General features: G+C 45.4%; 1 protein-coding gene across 2 annotated transcripts in view; it reads left to right on the top strand.

The window, feature by feature from the left end:
* JARID2 (jumonji and AT-rich interaction domain containing 2) overlaps positions 1-22,543 on the top strand; it is a 261,062-nt gene that overhangs the window by 109,966 nt on the left and 128,553 nt on the right. For both annotated transcript variants that reach the window (XM_038584207.1, XM_038584209.1), the window contains one exon: positions 12,879-13,014. In XM_038584207.1, coding sequence (XP_038440135.1) covers positions 12,879-13,014 — 136 coding nt within the window. Of the gene's footprint in view, positions 1-12,878; positions 13,015-22,543 lie in introns of those variants that run through there.

Here is a 22,543-nt window from a genome sequence, read left to right on the forward strand (position 1 = left end):
CTTCCCCTCTCCTATGGGCAGTTGTCTTGAGGCCTCCCTTCCCTGCTTCCCTACTTCACCAGCCCACCCTGCCGTGGTTTGTTCTCAACAGAGCAGCCTGTGGGCAACTTAAAAAATGTAGATCAAATCATTATTTCTTTGCTCAAAACTCTCCAGTGGTTTCCTATTTGGAGTGGAATTGTCCTCTGCCTGCTTCTGCTTTATTCTTTCACACATACCGCCTGAAGTGTAAATGGTTAAGCTGCTACTTACATCCACTTTGCTTATAACACGAGTTTTCTCTTATCACTGTGAAATGTCAGCAGAGGAAGAATCATGACTTTGCTTCCAGATAGCCATATTTGCTTTCCCTAACAGCTTTGCTTTAAAGTGAGTTTGTATGCATGCAGTGTCACCTTTGTTGAGGGTCAGCCCTCGTGACTTTGGGGGGCACTTTGTGAACCTATAGAGGTAAACATGAGACTCTTCATTGAACCCGCACACCAGTACATCAGATTTTATAGAGAGAAATAACTGCAGGAAATCTTGTCCTGCATGAAAGGGGAATTCTTAGAGATGGTTTGGATGCAAGGAACCAAGGAAGGTTTCCAGTTCTGTTTAGGTGGCAGAAATAATGATGACTTTTGCAAAACACTGTGAAATAGTGATGGAGTTAAATCTTGTCATTGGACTAGGACTAGGTGTCCAATGGATTTTTATAGAATGACTCTAGTGAGACCTCTAATTTCTTCTCCTGTGGTCACTAGATTAAGGACTAGATTAACTTGTAGGAAGTCCATCAGTTTGAAAATTATTATCCTCTTCTGTAGAGGGTCCTGGTCACATAGAATCATGCATTCTATGCGATATAAAACCAAGCTGTGGGTAAATAATGAAACAGACATAGGTGGTAAATTGGGTCTGATTGACTCTTGAGCCTAATTGTGCTTCTTGGTACCAAAGTATTGATATGAAAATGAATTGAGAATGGAGTCTTATTGGTACATTTAGAAAGTCTGTTCTTTATCTTCTGTGGAATTACTGAAGTCACGGTGAATATTTAGTTAATAAACACCAGTACTCTGATTTCCTGGTATTCGTTTTGAGAGGCAGATGCAAGATGAGAGAGCTGTCACCTCTTGTTCAGTTTGTGTCTGTGGGGGTGGGGTGGGGAGTGGGCATTGAGAGTTGGGGAATTACAGCCTAGGAGGTAAATCGGGGTGATTTATAAAAGAGTTTTTGTAGGCCATTTTGAGAAATTTGTAAATCTCTCCTGTGGTAGCCAGTGGGAGCCATGGAAGGCCTTTGTGTAGGGGAAGGAATGATGTAGATTGACAGTTGTATTTATTTATTTATTTGTAAGATTTTATTCACTTATTCATTAGACACACACACACACACACAGAGAGAGAGAGAGAGAGAGGCAGAGACATAGGCAGAGGGAGAAGCAGGGTCTGTGTGGGGAGCCTGATGCAAGACTCAATCCCAGGACCCCGGGATCACGACCTGAGCCCAAGGCAGACACTCAATCCCTGAGCCACCCAGGTGCTCCAGATTGATGGTTTCAGAAAGCAAATCATGCAGCTGTGTTTTGTAGAGAAAAACTGTGTGGGAAGGATGGGTGGACTAGAGATTGGTTGGTGGCAGTCATTTTTAAAGGTCTCTTCTGTAAGACCCGAGAGGAGAGCATGTTTTATGTCTGTAGCCAAGGAGTGGAAAGATAAATAGCATTATATCTGATTTAGGGAGTGGAGGTGAATGAGAAGGTGCCAAGTCCTGCTTAAGATTCCAAATTATGGGTAGCCAGGAAGGCGGTAGGAGGGATCATTGAGGTAGAAATCTCACAAGGTGGTAGGAGCAGGGGAGAGGAAAAGATTGTCAAGAAAATGCATTAGTAGTCACGGATATTAAGATCATTACAGATTGGGAAGGGCAGAAAAATCCTAGTTAAAAATGGTCGGGGGAGAGGAAACCGGAAAGCCAGTGGAGGATCAGGTACCAGTAGAAAGTTTGCATTAGATTTGGTAATTACCGTGCTTTTCATGGCAGTGAGAACAGTTTTCCTAGGCAGGATGGGAGTCCGCTCTACCCCACGGCTCGCCTGTGGTCCCCCGGGCCCGCAGCATCACCTGGGAGAAACTGAAGATGGGGCCCACAATGCGGGGGTGGGGGCAGTTTTCAAGGTTTCTCATGGATGCTCAAGTTGGCGATCGCTCTCTTGGTCATTTTGTTCTACCTATGAGGCAACCAGAGTTCTAGAATTGGAGTCCAGGTCCCTCTTACCTTGAGGCTCCTGTTCTGTTTTCCATCTGTTTATAAGTGCTCACTCGCAAGAAATGGTTTTGAATACATAGTGTGTGCTGAACTTCTTGCCATGTGTTGGGAGCACAAAGATGGAGAGGGCCCAGAGTAGGTACTCTGGAGTAAAACTAATTAGGATGGGGGGAATCCATCTTAATACCTTAGTGCCTAAGGTCAGTCATTTGCAAATGTTTGTATGATAATACTTCACTGGCCAGTTGTAAAATGGGGAGGAGAGTATGTGCAAGAAACCCGTGGTATATGGCCTGCCACATAGTGGTCTACATTTATCATTAGTGCTAAGTGCTAATGGGGAGGGATACGGATGTTAAAATTGTGGAGACAGGTACCTATAAATGATGGGGCAGTTGCAGAGTGGTTGTGCCCTCTGCAGAGGGCTGGAGGGTATGAAAAAAGGGGGATAAAATGTATTGGAACAAATGCAGCACAGTGTTAATTTACCTTCAGTCCGAGGGCATGTTTATTTCTGTGCTTTATGATAGTTTGAAAAGTTCCCATAAAAAGCCCCAAAATAAACCTAATGGCTTGTAACTGAATTGCTTCTCAAATGTAGTTTGTCTCCTGGGCAGGAACGTACACTTATACTTACTTCCTGGATGGGGGCACTGCTGAGCCAAAAAAGCCAGCAAATCAGTCAGTTATTGATTCAACTCCTAAAATGTCACCATCAGTGTCCTGGGACCTAAGGGAAGAAACAGAAGTGTAAAAATTGCCCTGACCCCCTCACCATGGCTTAGAGGCCCATAACCTTGACTTGTCCTGGCAGAGGAGAGGGGTGGGGCACCAATCACTCTTCATGGTTTGGGCCACTCTGTTGGTGCTTGGAAACTGGCTGGTGAGGGCTGCCTTTGTCTAGTTTCAATCCTTGAGGATTTATTTTAATGATTTATTCTTTTAAGAGAGCGAGCACCCGAGTGAGTGGGAGTAAGGGGGAAGCAGGGGGGGCGGGCGGGGGGGGGGGGAATCCCCAAGCTGAGCCTGATGCTCCCATGTGTGGCTGGATCCCAGGACTCTGAGATCACAACCTGAGCCGAAGTCCAGAGTGGGAAGCTCAACCAACTGAGCCACTCAGGCCTCTCCTGGAGGACTCATTTTGTAGGAGATTCCTTAGAAAATGATTTGAAGGCAAAAAAGGGGTAAAGAGGTGTGTCTTTAGGGCCTCCTTGTAGATTGAAAAGTGTTGCAGTTCATCCTCAGAATTCATATCCGTCCCCTGCAAACCTGGAAGGCCCCATGCAGCTGAGAGGATTGCAGCCATTTCCCTGAGCATTGTATGGGTGGGAATCTGTAATTCAAATGGTTCCTCAATCCTTAGACTTGGATTCTTGTGCAAACTATTTAATATTCTGGAATTTTTCTGCTAAGCAGAGCATAAAGGTACATATGTTGAAGAATCTCAGGGACATTATGGAAATGCAGTAGGAGGTAGCACACAGTCCTTGAAACCATATCCAATGAAAGGCAAATGGATGCTCTAGAACAGTGTTAGTCATGGGAGCTTCCAATGATGATGGAAAAATTCCGTAGCTGTGTTGTTCATTTTGGGACACACTTGAAATGTATCTAGTACAACTTGGAACTTAACTTAAAAAAAAAAAAAAAAACTTTATTATTTGTTCATTCATGAGAGACACACAAAGAGAGGCAGAGACATAGGCAGAGGGAGGAGTAGGCTCCCTATGAGAGAGCCCAACGTGGGACTCAATCCCAGGGCCCCAGGATCATGACCTGAGCCAAAGGCAGATGCTCAACCACTGAGCCACCCAGGTGCCCCTGGAACTTAATTTTTCATTGTAATTAAGTTAATTGTAAATGGCCACATGTAGCCAGTGGTTAGTGCTCCTTGGGGAATTTGGGGCAGAGAGGGATGCATTCTTCACATAAAAGGGATTTAATGGTGAAAAGATCCAATTTGGTTAGAATTCCTTTGGGAACTTTCATTTTTTTTTTATTTTTTATTTTTTTATTTATTTATGATGGTCACACAGAGAGAGAGAGAGAGGCAGAGACACAGGCAGAGGGAGAAGCAGGCTCCATGCACCGGGAGCCCGACGTGGGATTCGATCCCGGATCTCCAGGATCGCGCCCTGGGCCAAAGGCAGGCGCCAAACCGCTGCGCCACCCAGGGATCCCCTTTGGGAACTTTCTTGTTCATAACTTAGTCCCAGATGAAGTCCTTGTATACTCACCCCCTTGGCACTGCTGATGCCAAGTCGTCCTTCATTCTGCTGGGTTTTTCCGAAGACCCTGGTCAAGCATTTCTCTGTAACTTGATTTTCTCGCTTTCCCCATTTCTCTACACTTGAAGGTAGATGTTCAACCTCGATATCTGCTGGATTCTTGGAGGTAATCCTGCTGTAGATTTTGGGTCTTTCTGATGATGTCTAAACAACAAACTGTCAGATGAAGTGCTCGGGGAAGCTGGAAGGCTGTGTCGCCAGCCCTGGTGCCATTCCCTGACTGCACCATTTAACCACGAACGAGAGGATGTTGAAGCCCTTGCTGCCGCTGTCTTGACAACAGCAATGTGACATGCTCAGACGCAAAAGAGCTGACTTGGCAGCTGCCCAGCAGATTTTTATAAAGGCTCAGTTGGTGGCCGGAGAATCAGGCTGTCAGAGTTGTGTGTTATGCAATAAATCGTTTTCAGCAGAAGTTCTTAATCCAATTTCAGCTGTGGCTTTTTTTTTTTTTTTTTAAATAGGCAGTAATCAAAGATAAGTACACATTATTTAATGGGAGTTTGGAAGAAGTAAAACTCTCCTAGCATAAGCATTTTCAGGCCGTTTACTTTATCCCAGGAAGCGTATCTGTCTGAGGAAAATTTGTTGCTGGAAGTGCTTTTAATTTAAAGTCCAGGCAGAGCAACATCATTCACAAAGTTCAGTTAAGTCCGTGGTTTCCTGATTGCTTGTCATCTTTCTAGATGTGAATATTCCCCTGAATTTTCTTTGATACTGTCAGTATTGTCGGTTGATCCATTTCACAGAATTAAAAAAATGGATTAGCTAGTTGATTTGAGAAATGGAGATTTGTAATGGAGAAGACATGATTATTTTGTTGAAAGGGAAGAAGTATGAGTTTTAGCCTAAGTTCTGCTCACATTTTTCAATACTTTCTCATTTATTTTTGGCTCTGTAAATCCTTGTTTATGTGGAATCTGTGCCAAGAATCAACGCAAGGTCCCCAACCCCCCCGGGTTTTTTTTTTGTGGGGGGGTTGCTTTCATTGTTCTCAAACTTCATGGAAGAGGCTGGCATTTCAAATAGCAACAAATTTGATTACGTAGGATGACTTAACAGGTGTATGCAGAATTTGTCCTGAAAAGGCATTCATGTAGAGGTTTCTGGTCATTTTTCCCTGGAATGAGGAAAGCACTATTTGTTCTTCCTTCCCCATCTCCCTCAAAAACCCAGTCTTTCAAATCTTTTTTTTTTTTTTTTTAAAGATTTTATTTATTCATGAAAGACAAAGGCAGAGGCATAGGCAGGGTCCCTGCAGGAAGCCCCATGGGGTACTCGATCCCGGGACCTTGGGGTCACGACCTGAGCCAAAAGCAGACACTGAACCACTGAGCCACCCAGGGGCCCCAAGTCTTCCAAATCTTGTCTCGAAACTGACTGGGCTCTGCACCAGTCAGGACCCCCCGACCTCCCTCGCCAATTCTCTTCCCTTCCACAAGGAAAGAAAAAGCACAAGGTGCTTTTTTTCTTGCTAATCCAATTTAGGGTAGGGTTGAACATTGGGATTGGGCCATGGCATGCCCTTTTCATTTTAAAAGGGGTAGAAAGTTTCAAGTTCCTGGCTTCCCAGAGCCTTGGCAAGGCACATAAAGAGAGGCTGTATGGCCATGGTGGTGGTATTGGTTCACTTTTCCAGTGGCTCCTTGTAATCCAGACATATAACCATTTGTCTTAGCACGTGTGTAAGCCTGTAATACGGAGGTTTCATGTTAGGAGGTCTTCCTAGCTTTGAATTCTCTTCCCTCGCAATCCCCTGCCCCCCACCCTTTCCATATCTGCTTGTACTTGCAAGAGGCTGTGAAGAACATTGGATTTCCTATGCCCTCTCTCTGTGGAAGCAGGAGTGTTTTCTTTGGGATGTAATGCCATCTTTAACTGTGCCAGTCCAAAGGGGAACCCTCTTCCCCCCACCAGCAGGTTGACCTTTAAAACCTCAAAGGGGAGGTTTTGAATTTCAGTTTAAAGCGCAAGCGTGTATCACACTGCATTACTAGTATGTCTTGGGTGTTGGCTTTATTTTTCTTTGGTGATGTGGTTAAAAATTATCTGTTGGGTATTAGACCTTTTCTTCTTAATTGGATTCGTATATGCCAGGAGGGACCTGGTGAATTGGTTGGTTGACCTGTGTCCTGGTTTGCACCATTTGTCCTATATCATCATTAACGATGCCCTTAGTTGGTATGATTATCATTCTACCTGTGATGCATGAATCTCTTACATAGTTTGCTCACAAGTGAGAGGACGTTAGGTATCTTCCTTTGGATGGGCCGTATTTCATTTTTAAATAATTGTAATTGTCAGAAAAAGTTTTGGGTTCCCTTTTGTTTTTGTTTTTGTTTTTTTGTTTTTTTTTTTTTTTTAATAAATTTTTATTTATTTATGATAGTCACACACACAGAGAGAGAGAGAGGCAGAGACACAGGCAGAGGGAGAAGCAGGCTCCATGCACCGGGAGCCCGACGTGGGATTCGATCCCGGGTCTCCAGGATCACGCCCCAGGCCAAAGGCAGGCGCCAAACCGCTGCGCCACCCGGGGATCCCTTGTTTTTTTTTTTAAATCAGAAACATATCCCTCCAACCCATGCATTTCCATTCTCATTTTCCCCCTCCTGAAACAAGGTGGCCTGAATTTAAAACCATAAGAAATACCGAGACATGGACAGATTACATGAGGATGTCTTGAGAGATGACCTTAGAACCCTTGTTCGTCCCAGTGAGACGAAGGAACTGCAGAAATTAATGAGAGAAAATCCCCCTCCCTCCTGTTATTTTACTAATCTCCAGCTAGTACTCATGAATGGTTCTAGGTTTGTGTTTATTTTTTTTTCATATAATATTTCCATTTACCTCTTGAAATGAGTAATTTTAATTTTGCTTTCATTTAGTAGGAGTTCACGTGAATTACGTGTTTGACATTTTCCCTTTAAGAATTGAATTTCCGAGTTTTGAACTTCTCTTGGGGCACCTGCCGTGTAGTGTGGACCCCACTGACCACACATGCCAGCTTTGGGTTCTCTCTAGCTTTTTGACCTTTGGGCAAGACCTTGAAACTCCTCTTTTTTTTTAAATAAAGAGTTTTGTGATTACTTCCTTTTCCACCCCATTTTAAGCTGAAAGGAGTTGGTGGTAAGCTTTATAATCTCTAACCTGGATGTGAGTTCTGGAGGTTTGTTTATTTTATTTTATTTTATTTTATTTTATTTTATTTTATTTTATTTTATTTTATTTTATTTTATTTTTTAATGTTTTATTTATTTATTTATTCATTCATTTATTCATTCATTCATTCATTCATGAATGAGAAACAGAGAAAGAGAGGCAGAGAGAGAAGCAAGCTCCATGCAGGGAGCCCGATGTGGGATTCAATGCCGGGTCTCCAGGATCATGCCCTGGGGCTGAAGGCGGCACTAAACCGCTGAGCCACCCGGGCTGCCCAGTTCTGGAGGTTTGTTCGTTGGTGCTTTATGCCAACAAGGAGTGCAGTGTCTTCCCGTGCTGGCCCAGCACTCTATTTTCTCGCATGTCTGTTACAAAATGGAGCAGCCAAAGGGTTATGCTGTGCCCTTTTCTCTTAATAAAAAAGATTATGACCATAAGCATTCAAGTTTAATTCCTGACCAGCTGCCATTTTTGATAAGAGATTCTCCAGTTATTTCAAAGAATGGCAGACGTTTTTCAAATGAAAAGAAAACCCTGTCACTTAACTTTTAAAGGCTTTAATACTCAATTTTCCATTTGCCAAAGAAGTGAATTTTTTTTTTTTTTTTTTTAGCAGTCAGAATAGCAAAGTAAATCTAGATCTGGATGGTGTTTTTCCTTTTTTACTTCCCTTAAAAAAAATCTTGTTAGTGCACCAGATATTCTTACTATGGCAGTATTTGCAAAGTGTTTTGGAATTGGGGAAATTCAGGTTAAGAAATCAGGGGATGGGAGTAAGGGAAGGTTGTATGTTGTCTGGGGCTTGCATCGCACTTCCCCAATAATTTGGTGAAAATGTAAAAACTTAGAGATCTTACTGATGTCCCAATAGCCATAGCTTTAAAAAAAAAAAGTCTTTAAGGAAATGCATAAAAAGAACTGACACACACTCTGGGCAACTGAATTTGCATCAGAATGAAGCTTCTGGGTTCCTCTTATCTGTGGCTACAGCACCTCCTGTGCCTTCCTCTGTTAAACTGACCAGTAAGCCAGAATGGACTGGATACTTGGTTCTGGGGAAGTGGCCCAGAGGAAGCCAAGAAAGAATCTCTCCCTGTTCAGTGCCGCGCTATCAAATCAGGGAGGATCCCTGATGAGAAGGGAGAGTCCTGTGGCCCGAAGGGGTCTCGGGAAGGTCAAAGGGGGATAATTAGGAATTTTGAACACTGAGGCATGAGTGGACTGTCAGATGGTTTTGAAAATAGTGATTTGGGAATGCGTAATTGAATGTAGAGGGTGCAGGGTAAAGAGAATGTGAGAATCCTGGAGGATTAGAGAGGAAAGGGAGCCTATGTGGATGTCGTGGTGGAGGAAAAGCAAGTGTCCAGGTGTTTTGTGAATGAATTGGTCTGTATTTAGCTGAAGGTAAGGGATTGTGAATGGGTCATCAAGTTTGGGTCCTATGAGACCATAGGATGGTCTAGATGGATGGATATCTAGGTGGATATCTAGATGGGTGCCATTTTCTTGCTGGGAACTGGGTAGTTGGAGGACGAGGTAGCCAATCCTTTTGGATTACCACTGTGGGAAGTGTTTTATGGAGGATAGGGGATAGCAGGTGATTTGAGTCAAGAAAATTGTAGGATTTCAAGCACTCCACTTAAAACATCCTGAATGTTTGTAAAGGTTAGGGGCCAGCAGGCAGGCCAAGTGGGGGTAAAAGTAGTGGGAAGAGTGAGCTTCAACTTGAGTCTTTGTTGTTCCCAGAAAATTTTTTTTTTAATTTTTTATTTATTTATGATAGTCACACACAGAGAGAGAGAGAGGCAGAGACACAGGCAGAGGGAGAAGCAGGCTCCATGCACCGGGAGCCCGACGTTGGACTCGATCCCGAGTCTCCAGGATCACGCCCTGGGCCAAAGGCAGGCGCCAAACCGCTGCACCACCCAAGGATCCCTGTTCCCAGAAATTTTAATTGAACTCTTACTCTGTCTGGCAGGCTGGGATATCTGTGGTGAACAGTACTTCCCGACCCCATGCAGACATTATTTAAATGGTTGATTAAATGAGGCCACTATTAGGAGCACCTGGGGGTTCAGTGGTTAAGCATCTGCCTATGGCCCTGGTCATGATCCTGGGGTCCTGAGATGGAGGCCCATGTCTGGGTCCCTGCTCAGCGGGGAGTCTCTTTCTCCCTTGTCTCCATTTCCCACTCCCCCTGCTTGTGTTCTCCTGTGCACGCACTCTCCCTCTGTCAAATTAAAAAAAAAAATGAGACCGCTATTGAAGAGGGGGGAATAAAAGGTAATAAACTCTTAAGTGTCTGTATTTTGATTTCACCTGACCTGTAACGATAGTCTGCCTAGGCTTTTTGTAGGGCTCTCTGCCCTTGGCTGCTCTGAACGACAGGTAAGGCTACAGCAGAGTAAGTGTTGGACTGAGGTACCTTCTTGCAGGCCTATTGTGACCCCCTCCTGGCCAGCCCTGTGTGACCACCACACGTGGTGCAGGCACACCTGTGCTTTCTGCATCTGGCATCTTCCTAGGGGGGAGGAGTGCAAGCCTCCTAGCTCAGAGTAGGGTGATTCTTATTAACCCCACGGCTGTGCAGAACAGCTTAAGTTTTAATTTCAGAATTATTACCCACCTGTTGAACTCTTGGAAACAGAACAGAGTCCACTTCTTTACCTACTGGGTTTGTGTCCTGTGCCAGCATCGAGGGAGGTGACAAGGCTTGACTGGCAACGTACCTTATAGAAAGGAACTCCTGGGTTTCAGGACAAAGTTTTTAAATGACTAGAATTTGAAAGCCCATAATCTGGGTCATGGATTTGCTTCTCCTGTATTTAAAGTACTTTATAGGTTTCACGAAGCTGCTTGTGTCAGTATGCGAACCTTAAATGCATTTGCTTTTGCAGGTGGTTTATGTTTTAATGAGACATTAGTTGTAGGGATATAATTCTCCTGTGTGGAGGCTCGAAGTCGTCATGAAGGCACCAGTCTGAACACGACGCAGTAAATCACTGCAGGAACTTTACATTGAAAGTGACTTTGGGGTTTATAATTTATAAACTCTGGGCATGTAGGAAATAATAGTTTAGAATCACATTAGCAGTCAGTGATGAGAACAGGAATCTGGTTCTGACGGAGAGCATTCTGCAGGGCAGCCTTCTCTGGATGCTGTGAGAAGCTGGGATTTCAGCCTGTCTTTCACTTCAAGAGGAGCTAATGATTAATCATCCAGATGCAAGTAATCTGCTCAGGAAGCTGGCGGGACAGTGACTTCACCTTCTTTTGTATACCTTTTGTGGGTTGTGTTAGGGGTAGAGCGTGACTTGTATGTAGTAGCAGTTAAGAAGTCATGCATGCTTCTCCCTCAGGGTTGTGGCCATTTGTTGGCTTCTTGCAGCCTCAGACCCACCAACCCTTGCCTAACCAACTCTGACCTTGTAGATGCTCTCTGCCTTTTTTGGGAGCGCCCCCAGGAAGACAGGATGTGCCTTCTTCCTCTGGAGCAAATGGAAATCTCAGCTTGGCAAGGTCTGCAGGAGTTGAAGGATGTGGGGGTGGGGGAGGTGGAAATCTTTAGCTCTTCTTTCCCAAGGTTCTCTTCCCCTTATTATAGAAGATGGAGAATTACTCTCCTTCTGGGAAAATCCTGGCAGCTTAACCGGAGTGCAGCCTAAAGTTATTTAGGGCTTAGAGTCTCCATGTGGTTGGGTTTCTAAGATGTAGTTTGCGTTTATGCAGAATTTAGGAATTCTAGAGCTGGGAAAGTGCTCAGGTCATCTAGCCCCCTTACCTAGTTCCACAGAGGTATTCCAGGACCTGGGTGTTAGGGAGGAAAAACCAATTCTGTCGGACATGCAGGACAACAGCCTCTTGAGGTGGAAGTCCTCCTGTTTGAGCAAAAGGAACCCAAGTATATTCACCCCTCCCCTCCTGCTTTTAGCTGAGGACATTAATGTTTTCCTTATTCTCCTAAGGCCCAAAATATCTGGAAGCTCTGATCTTTCTAAGGTGAACAGTTATAAAATGCTTTAGTCTTGAAGTCAGTGTGTGAACGTGAGGACTTCTTCAATTAGCAGACTGCAGGCAGGTATCCACAGGAGAGAACCTGCGACCGTCCTCTGCTGTGTCCTTGCTGTGTGCGAGGCAGCACTTCCAGCCTTAGGCACACCTTCTTGCTGATTCCCCGAAACCCTTAACCTCTGCCTAATGTCCGGATCCACTATCTCCGCATTTCCAGACTTGGCCCCTCTTCTGAGTTCCTTGCTAGGCGGCTCCCTCCGCTCCTGCTCTTGCTGCTGCTTGCCTCCGCTCTGTCCCCCTGTGGTTACTGCCTGAGTGGCTTGAGATGGTGGCTTGAGATGGTGGCTTGCTCTCTGGATTTCCCCAACCCCCAGCTGCGGAACCGGGCCTTCATCCCTTCCTCTCCTTTCAAGAGCTCAAGAGCATTGCATTTGATACCACAGACATCAGGGAGCCACTCAAATTAGAGCTTCAAGACCTGTTATTAACCTGTGTGTATCCCACCCCCGTTTAAATCACCCCTTCCCTCCCAAACGTCCTACCCCTCCCCCTATTCTCTACTCTCCCAGGATTCATTGTCTTTTCTCCCCCACAGTGGTCTCTTTCATTTAGGACTTCATTCTATAAGCGGTCAGTACAGATCCAGTTTCATTTCTTCTGACCGAATTGTAAATTCTTTGAAGGCAGCACCACCCCACCCCCCTCCCCCCAAATGACACCAGCAGCAGTTTCTAGAAGAGCACAGCACATTCTTGTAAGGCAGGACACATTCTGGCATTACTCAGTGAAACTCCAGCACAGGGCTTCATTACATCTCTGCTGGTGGGTGTGCTTGACTCCTCTTTCTCCATTTTGCCAGGAATATGAAATTTCACTTATTACTGGTTAATGAGGGTATTGGGGCCTGGGGCTTATAAAGGAAGCCAGGTGGTTGTCTTCCTTCCACTCCCTTTCTGTAAGGTCTGTGAGTGAGCTTTTTGCTGGGAGATCAGCAGGCCTCAGCAGGATGGGACCACAGGATGGAATTCTGACCTGGTCTCAGGCGTGTGGTACTTGTTTGGATTTTTTTTGTTTCAAGGTTTATTCTAACTCTTATTTACTTACCCCCCCCCCCCTTTTTTTTTTTAAAGTGATTTCTCTTCTCTCTTTCTTCTGTTTCTCCAGGATGACAGTGATGGGATTCCGTGGTCAGAAGAAAGGGTGGTACGTAAAGTCCTTTATTTGTCTCTGAAAGAATTCAAGAATGCCCAGAAGAGGCAGCACGGGGAAGGCCTGCCTGGGAGCCTGAAAACCGTGAATGGTGAGTTGCCTCTTTTGTTGGAATTGGATGGTATATTTGGGCACGGCCTTGTTTCTGAACCGGAGATGTGTTTCGGGCGGCTGGTGCTTCTCAGGCTAGGCCCCAAATGGTAGTTATTTTGGACATCCTACTGGGTTTATAGATTCATTTTTATGTCTGTGTAATATAATTGGCGAGGTGCCTTAATTAGTCTGTTCCCTATAGATCAGACCAGGCTGTGATCTGATTTTCTACCAGGTCCTGGGTTGAAGGTAGAGTGAGTCTGATGGGTTTTTCTGTGGATATCCATCTTTCAACTTGGATCTTGCTGTACCGTGGAGCTTCTGGTTCCTCCCCTGTTTGTATAGAAAGTAGCTTGAGTCCCGCGTGCCTCCCGCCCTTCCTGCTGTCCGGTTCAGCAACCTCCTAAGTACCTGCTTCCATCCTTGTGGGTCAGGCCAGGCAGGTGGTTACCTGGCCGCAGGGATCCAGTGGCACAGAATTCCTGTGCATTTGAGAGCACAGCTGTACAGTTATCAGATGTCTCCTTGAAGCCTGGAAGGAAACTTAAGTCTTCTCTGAGTTTCTTCTGCTGTCTCTTTTTCACAGGTTTAGGGTGATGGGGCTGAAATCATCCAGTGGTAACCGTTTCAGAACACGTATTTGGTTACAGGCTGTATTTTATTTCAGGGGATGTGGCCCTGATGGCATTCCATAGTCTGTCTTGTACTTGTTAGTCCTTTAGAATTTCTGGATAAATGTGAATATTTGACCACGTTCTAGTTTGTACTTGCTTGGAACCAAGGAGATAAGGGAGAGGAGGTTGTGGTGTTTTTTGTTTTGTTTTGAGCCTGTGCTCTGGTCGTGGGGTGAGAGTCATGACATATGGAGGCACTTGATAGCTTGCCTGGGTGCAGAAGGACAGGCTCACTTAGACCTTCTATGGTCTTTCCAGGCTGCTTCGTTATAAGGTTGGTTGTCTGGGAGCCTCTTACTGGGACTGCTGCTGTCAGGCGGGAAGTGCATTGAGCCATGGCAGGGTTTTCAAGGATGCCCTCCCTGAACGCCACCATGGTTTGTCCTGCCACCCACCCCAGGCCCTCTTTTCTTCTGTGTGACTTGAAACAAGAAGCCCCTGAACTCTGAATCCGCATATATGGGCATAGCCCTCCCTCTTTTCAATCTTTCACAAACGTAAAAGCAAAATTAGTAGAATTTGTTGCCAGAAGCCTAGAATTCGGACCCCTGTGTGATGTAATTGTTCTTGTCATTGCTTCACGTTGAACATAGTGTTTGGCTTTATGTTTTTAAGGGGAGCGTGACAGGGAGTACGGGGGCGGGGTGGTGGTGCGGGGTGCGGGTGGGGCGGTGAGAGAATATCCCTGCATCCTGACGTTACTATAGGGCAGGGACAGCTGTGAGTTTAGATTTTACTGTGTGGATAAGGCACGTGCTTGTTCTGCTGTGTAGGAGCAGTAATGCCTTAGAGGTTTTAGAATCTCTTAACCAAAACAAAACAAAAACCAAAACACCAACCCATCTGAGAAAAAAACCCCAGCTTTTTAGGACACCTTAGCCAGGTGTCCAGGATTTAAATAAAGGTGGAATTTAGGTAAAAGAACAAAACCTGAAGTCCTTCAAGAGGTAACAGGTACTGCTAGCCTCTTGACCAAAGGTAGCTCTCCTTTTTAATTGGCTTTGTCAAAGGTTTGACAATGCTAAGGAATTCTACGAACACTGGCAAAGACCGCTCTGTGGGGATCATTGAAAACTTTAAAGAGTTCTAGTATCAGTTTCATAAAGAAAAGGGGGGTTTTGTTGTGGTAGTTGTTATTTCATGCTGATAAAGACTGATTTGTCTTCTTGGGGTGTTTTTTTTTTATTTTTTAAAAAAGATTTTATTTAAGAGAGAGAGTGTGCAAGCATGAACAGGGGGAACCGCAGAGGGAGAGGGAGGAGGAAAACTCCCTGTTGAGCAGGGAGCCCAACACAGGACGGGATCCTAGGATCCTAGGACCCCGAGATCATGACCTGAACTGAAGGCAGATGCTTAACCGATTGAGCCGCCCAGGTGCCCTGCCCTCTTGTATCATTCATTCATTCATTTATCTATTTATTTATGATTTTATTCATTTATTCATGAGAGACACAGAGAGAGAGAGACACAGGCAGAGGGAGAAGCAGGCTCTATGCAGGGAGCCCGACGTGGGACTCGATCCTGGGTCTCTCCAGGATCACACCCTGGGCTGAAGGCAGCACTAAACTGCTGAGCCACCCAGGATGCCCTCTTGTATCTTTTTAAATAACTGAGACACGGAGGACTCTCTGGAGATCCCCGTTTCTGGTCTTGCTGGTGCTTGTGCAAGCCGACAGTGCACATCCACATGCTTGTTACTGTGTATCCTGGATGTCCATAACACTTCTAGGGGAACCTATCTCCCTCTTTTGAGAGGCAGCCACCAGGTCAAAGTGTGCTTTCTCATTGGGGGCCTACTGGAGAGATCAGGAAACCAGAGTCATTGACTGGGGAGTAAGTCCTACGTATGTCCTAGTCCTCAGTAGTGTTCTCTTAGAGGGCATGGTCCAGGGAAGGCAGAAAGCAGTGGAGCATCCCAGACGTTTTTGGCGGGGTGGGGGGAGATGGGGGGGATGGGATGATTGCCAGCAATGTTCTCTGTGTACCCATAGGCATGTTCCTTATATAGTGGACGCTTCGTGGTCCTCATTCACATACTGAGTGGTAGAAGGACCTTGACCTGGGCTGTATTTACATCACAGCACCCGATCTTGGGGTTCTTCACTGTGGGGCAAATGAAGACTGGGTTAGTGGGGGAGAGTGGTTTTCACAGCTCTGCAAGGTGAAAAGTTTTGGCTTTTTGCTTTGTTTTGGTTAGTCACAGAACCTCTTGAAGTTCTCTTATAAAAAGTGATATCCATTGGTCCAGAGTGAATTGTCACAGAAACGTGTCTGGTGGTAGAGTTTTGAAGCTGTGCCTAGATCACATCCCTCGTGAGGACACGGATCAGAGTGAGGGCCTGGGCCCAGGTTCGGGGGTGCATAGCTGCTGTCCCTGTGGCCCCCCCCCCCCCCCCCCCCCCCCGCCTCCATTTTCATGCTTTGCAGCTTGGGGACCTGGGTAGAGACCTGCCTCTGAGGCCCCTGGTGTTTTCATCTGTAAGCTGAATAAAATGTCCTTGCGAGGCTTGGTGAGTGCTCTGGGTGGTGATTTTTCCCCAAGGTCACATATCTGTCCTCTGTGCAGTAGCAGAACTGAAATTACAACTCATGTCCTACCACTTTGAACCTAGCATTTATTTGGGAAAGGCAGAAGGGGTGAAAAATCACACCGAATCTTTGAAGGAGTAGTGTGGAAAACAAGACGTTTGGGGTCCATTCCCCTCCCCGGATCACTTTTCAGAAGTTGTCTCTAGGTTATTGATCCTGCCAGGGTTTCCTGGGGGAAAACAAATACTACCTTGCCTTCCCCAAGAGAAGGAGCGTGAGGTGACTTTTTATCTAATTTGAGAATGAATTGACATCATTTCCACTGAATCATTGGCGTGCTAGGGTGATGCTTCCATCCTTCTTGTGTGAGGCGGGTGGTGTCTGGTGTCTGAGCAGCACACAGAAAGAAGGCATCTTGTATCTGAGTGGCTGAGCTCTGCTGCCCCATTTCTGTGGGTCTCGTGTCGTCATAATAACCCAAGCAGACAGAAGATTGTAGGGAGACTTCATATTTTATGTCACAAAATCCATGTTTGCCATCAATCTTGCTTTTGTGGTTCTAAATTGACAAGGAACAAGGGTTTTTGTTTTCTCCTAGGAGAGGTAGCGAATGTGAGTCCTGAACAGCCTGGCAGCCTGTCTGTGTAGGGATTGAAATCCTCATTATAGCCTGTTGGGTTATAGCCGGGCGTGGGGGAGGCGGTGCTCGGATTTTTGCTGATTGTGAGAGCCGTCTGTCTGCTTCCTGCTGTAGATAATGCCACTTCTTCTGGCTGTAATAAATTTGACAAAAGCCTAGGGAAGGGCTGGCAGAGGCTGAGGCCTCGGCCACTCTTTGAGGGCCCTTGGCCCACTGGGGCTGAAATTAGGGACATTTAAATAATAACATGCTACACAAATGAGTACACATAATTACACAGTAAGAGAGGGGAGCTATTAGCTGTATTTTGAGTTTCATTTGCTTCCTATAAATGTCATCTGAGATCAAGCAAGCCCTCTGGCCAGCCAGAGAGTCTTGAGTAGATTTAAGAGACCCTGGATCCTTTTCCTTGGAACCTTACAGTAGTTGTGATGGCCAGTCTGTATTGAGCATTCACTATTGACGCACTTTTGATTCTAGCACTTTATCTGCATTTCACTCATTTTAATCTTCAGAACAAACCATTTTGTAGATGAGGAAGTGATACACCAGGGTGGATTAGCCGTTTGCTTACACAAGTAGTCCTTGGCAGCCAGACTTTAAAACCCCGGCTTTCTGCATCAGCGCTCCCTTGCTTTCAACCAACTCTTAGATACAAGTAATTTTGGAACACTCTGTAAAGATAGCATTCTAAAAATAAGAATTTGTAGGAGGACACTTTTTCTAATAGGCGTTTCTTTGGAAGGAGAATAATGGGAGATCTTCCGTTGGGGGAGGACACTTTAGGGGGGTGGGGTGGGGGAGACAGTGTGAGTATGAATGTGGGCATGTTTCTGGGCTTTATTAGAGCTTGTAATTGATAGAGGGAATCAAAAGATGGCACCCCTTCTGCTAGGGTACCCGCCTTAGGCCTGTCACCGGCGCACGGATATATTTGTTTCCTCTCTTCGCCTAGAGGTAGAGAATTGTATTTTTAAGGTTCATCTTGAACCACTGGGTTGGCAGTCCAGTAAGGCCACCGGCCTTGTCACCTCGTTGGTGAGGGATGGGCCTTTCTGGCAACAACTGCCAATTGATATCAAGGGCCACAGTTGGAAGTGCAGACACAGGGGAACTCACCACCCTCCCTCCCCAGCCACCTTGTTTTCTTTAAGGAGTAAAATTTTCAATTCTTTGAAAATCTTTCTCAAAGATTCCTGATGTTTTGACTGTGAAATGAAACATGGCCCCAACTCCTGCAATTCAGCATCCACTGCATAAAATAGAAAATGTCTTCTGAGTCCAAATGAGAAGTCCCAGCACTTCATCCCACGAATGGAAGTTTAATCACACAGCTATATTTGAAAAGACTGTCCTGGTTGTATGGTTGCCTTCTGTCATCGGGGGTGGGGGGGAGAAGAGAGACACAAACCTCTCCCTTCCGCTTTGGGCCTGAAGTGTTCATGTCTAGCTGTTGGTTTTTGTTTGTTTGTTTTAAAGATTTTATTTATTTATTCATGAGAGACACCCAGAGAGAGAGAGAGAGAGAGAGAGGCAGAGACACAGGCCAGAAGGAGAAGCAGGCTTCCTGCGCAGAGCCCAATGCAGGACTCAATCCCGGGTCTCCACCCTGGGCCGAAGGCAGGCGCTAAACCGCTGAGACCACCTAGGTGTCCCAGTTTTTTGTTTTTTTTTTTGTTTTTCCTCCTGGAGAAAGTGCCTTATACCCCAAGGCTTTGCCCAAATGGAACTGCTAATGTCTTAAGTGCCCACGTCCTCTGTAAGCTGTGGGCACTGCCAGCTCAGGCTGCCCTTGAGTAGTGGCTGCAGCTTGGGTTTTCTGGAACATTCCAACCTCAGACTCTTCTGTGCCCCCCATGATGTGTGAGACAACACTTCATGTGAAAAGAGCTGGGCGAAATTGAGGGTTAAATACACTTCACTAAACAACTTAAATGCATTCTTTGTTTTAAAAAAACAACAACAACACAAAGCTACATTTTTATCCTGGAAAATGGTTGGGTCAAAGAGGCTTGATGTCTTTCTCGTGGTCAGTCCTGGACCTAAGTGATGCACTCCGGGCATTTCTTGATAACCCTTCCATTTGGTTGATACTTGATTGCATCTTTAGAACACGGTTTTGTGAATCAGAAAACAACTCTCATGGCTCTTCTTCCCTGTCACTTTGTGCTTGAGGTCCTCTCCCTCCCCCTCCAGTTCTCTCAGGCTGCTTCCTCTGTCAGCTGTGCCCAGCTTCTGTCCTCCTCATCCCGTCAAATCTTGGTCTGCTTTAAGAGAAGGAGCCTACAACAGGTAGTGGTGTGTGGGTGTGAGAGTGTGTATGTGTGTGAGAGAGTGTGTGTTTAATATGTGTGAGAGAACACACGTGTGTGAGAGCGCATGTGTGCACGTGCTTTCTCTCCTCCCTGTCACAGTCCCTAGAGAAGCCCGGCTTTGAGGGGTCCTGAGGACAAGAGGATGAAAATCTATGATCTCCTTTCTCCTGTCAACTACAGGGACGTCACCCTGGAACTTATCCCTCCTCATTATTTACTTCTCTCCTCCATGATTGCTATCAGTAAACAAAACATGTTGTAGTTGCTCTCATAATAAAATAATCCCTCTACTGATCTTGTATCTCCCTCCTGCTGTTCATTTCTCTCCTCACTGCAGAGTTCTGTGAGAGAACATGTCTACACAGTCTGTCCCCTCTACTACTTCTATTTGTGTTAATATCCTTTCCCCTTTCATTTTTCTTTGAACCCCTAGAATCAGGCCATGATTAAGGCTTGATAATGACCTTGAATGCCAAATCAAGTTTCCAGTCAGTGTCACCTTATTTGCCCCTTTGGCAGCATTTGACAGTGACTGAACCTGTCCTGAATTCCACTTACCACTTGCCTTCACTGATTTCGTGGAAGGCCTCATGAACATGAGGTGTCCCAAAGCCAACTGTTTCTACTGTCTCTCCTCTGCTCTGCCTGTCTTCCCGTTGTCCATAAATGCCAGTTCCATTCTTCTAGTTGCTTCACCCTAAACCTTGGAGTTATCTGTACTTCTCTGATTTTTCCTTACTTTGCATTCCATCCTTTAGCAAAAGCTGTTTATTCTGAATTCACATCTTTTTTTTTTTTTTTTAAAAGATTTTATTTATTTATTCATAGAGACACAGCTAGAGAAAGGGGCAGAGACACAGGCAGAGGGAGAAGCAGGCTCCATGCAGGGAGCCCGACGTGGGACTCGATCCCGGGTCTCCAGGATCATGCCCTGGGCTGCAGGCGGCACTAAACCACTGCGCTACCGGGGCTGCCCATGAATTCACATCTTTTGAATCTGAATTTGCACTAATGCCACTAGTCTGAAATCTCTGGCTTTGGCTGGAACACCCTAATGCTCTTTAATCTCAACTTCTGCCTTTTTCCCTCTCTAGGCAGCAGTCAGAACAGGCCTCAGCACATGCTTGGTCCTGCTGTGTCTCCCTGCCTCTTAGCTTGGTAGCTGAGCATCCTTACCCTGACCAATTGGTGTGGGCCACAGTGTCCATCAGGTCTCCTCACCACCACCTCCCCTACTAGTCTGTCAGCCTTGCTGTTCCAAATGCACCCGAATTCATGTGTGTGTGTGTGTGTGTGTGTGTGTGTGTGTGTGTGTTTTAATTATGTTTTGAGATCATGAGCATGGGGAGAGTGCGAGAGATCTCAAGCAGGCTGCTCAGTGGACTCCTGGGCACTCTGCAGAGCGTGTGGTGTGTGAAGCAGGGTGCAGATCACTCTCTGCCCATAGACTGCTCCTCACTCCCCCTTCCAGCACCTTCTGCTGTGCTGTGGACACATCCCCTCTGTTCAGGGGGTCGAGTGTCCCACATATGACTCCTGGTTTTGTTTTGGAAATACGCACAGCCTGACACCCTACCCCCGGATCACAGCCTATGCTGTTTCCCCTGCCTCTAAAGGCACATGTTTATTCATAGTTATAACATTCGTTGGTCATACCATCATAAAGATTCTTGGAATTGGATCACCCTTGCACCTTTTTCTCTACCATGTTTGTGGATTGTCTGTTCAGGTACAGGATACATTGTCAGATAACTTAAAATTGGGCTTTTAAGAAGTGACTACTTCTAATATCATAACATTTATTTGTAATCTATCCAAATTTTGTGGGTTTGTGCAGTGGGTCTCAGATGTTAACGCAGCTTGTATGAGGCTGCATAACTAAGCAATCAAATCAGGATCTGACCCTAGGACTCCTTGCTCAGATCTTACTTTTTTTTTTTTTTAATTTATTTTATTTTTTAAATTGAGGTGAACTTTAGGCTCTGTGAAACCACACATCTCACTTGTACAATTCCATGGATTTGTAAATGCTCATATAGCCCATCTGACCAGCACTCCACTGTAGATATCATACTCTTCCATCAGCCCAGAAATGTTGCTCTACTCCTCCCTCTTTCCAAATGAAAGTATGTTCATTTTGGGGTTTGTTACCATGGTTGTCTTGATTATTATTTTTTTTTTTTTTTAAAGGAGCTTTTACAGTGACACATGGGTTTGTGGTATTTTCCCAGAATGTACCAGATGCGCAAGAGTGTCAAGACTTGAAGGGGCCTGGAAGCCAGTATATCTCTTATGCCCAGTATGCAGCTCTTAGAGGTCCTGGCTTTAGGAAGGCATGAATAAGATCCCTACCACTGGACATGGCCATGAATGACCTTTGCCATCTCATGGTGGCCTTTGTGAAGACAGATTCTCTGTCTTGAGCTGGTGCTATGGTTTTGGTTCTGAGCTGTGTGGAGTACAGACCAAATGGCTTTTGAACAGCTCTGCCTCTCCTCCTCTGTTTGGTGTCCCATTTCTCTGGTGGTGCTGTTGTGTGTTAAGAAATCGCAGCCTTGGTGTGAGAATTCAAGAATTCTCAGAACTGGGGTTCCAGACATGGCTTTTCCCCAGAGGCGTGCTAAAGAGGCATTCCTAGGGCATATCCCTTCTCTGCCAATGCATGTGTTTTTTATTGCAGTGATTCTGATCCAGAGCCTGAGAGCTGCCCCATGGCCTTGAGGATGCAAACACATAGGGTGGCATTGTGAGATTGCTAATTTCTGTTCATTCTCTTACTGCTTTGGTGAAAGTCTGTGTATTAGTCAGCTCGTGCTGCCGTAAGAAAATACCGTAGACTGGTTGGGGTGGTTTAAACAATAGAAATAAATTTCTCATTGTTCTGTAGGCTAGAAGTCCCAGATCCAGCCCTGTTCCTGGTGAGGGATTGCTCTGTGGCCATATCCTCACTGGGAGGGGGAGAGGAGGGGAGGGGGTGTGCACAGGCGTCTCTTCCTCTTCTTCATGAGGACACTGGCCCTTGCAGATTATTGTCCTTCATCCCATTATGACCTCATTTACTTTTATCACCTCCTTGCAAGCTCTGTCCAGATAGTCACATAGGGTATTGGAGCTTCAACATTAGGAATTTGGGGTGGGCCAAACAGTACTACTACCAATACTAGCACTCCAGGAGGGCTCTGAGATGGTAACAATTTTATTTCACTTTAATTTTCGATTAAGTTAATTTCCATGTTAATCTTTACCATGTTTCCTTTTGTGCTGCTATGGTACTAGAACAATTTCCTGGTATGTCCGTAGCCCTCAAGAACTTGTTTGACCTTGGAGAAGTTATTGTTCATCCCAACTGGGTGGAATTAAGCTTGGGTT

Source organism: Canis lupus, chromosome 35 (genome assembly GCF_011100685.1).
Source record: "Canis lupus familiaris isolate Mischka breed German Shepherd chromosome 35, alternate assembly UU_Cfam_GSD_1.0, whole genome shotgun sequence".
In the NCBI taxonomy this organism is placed as follows: domain Eukaryota; kingdom Metazoa; phylum Chordata; class Mammalia; order Carnivora; family Canidae; genus Canis; species Canis lupus.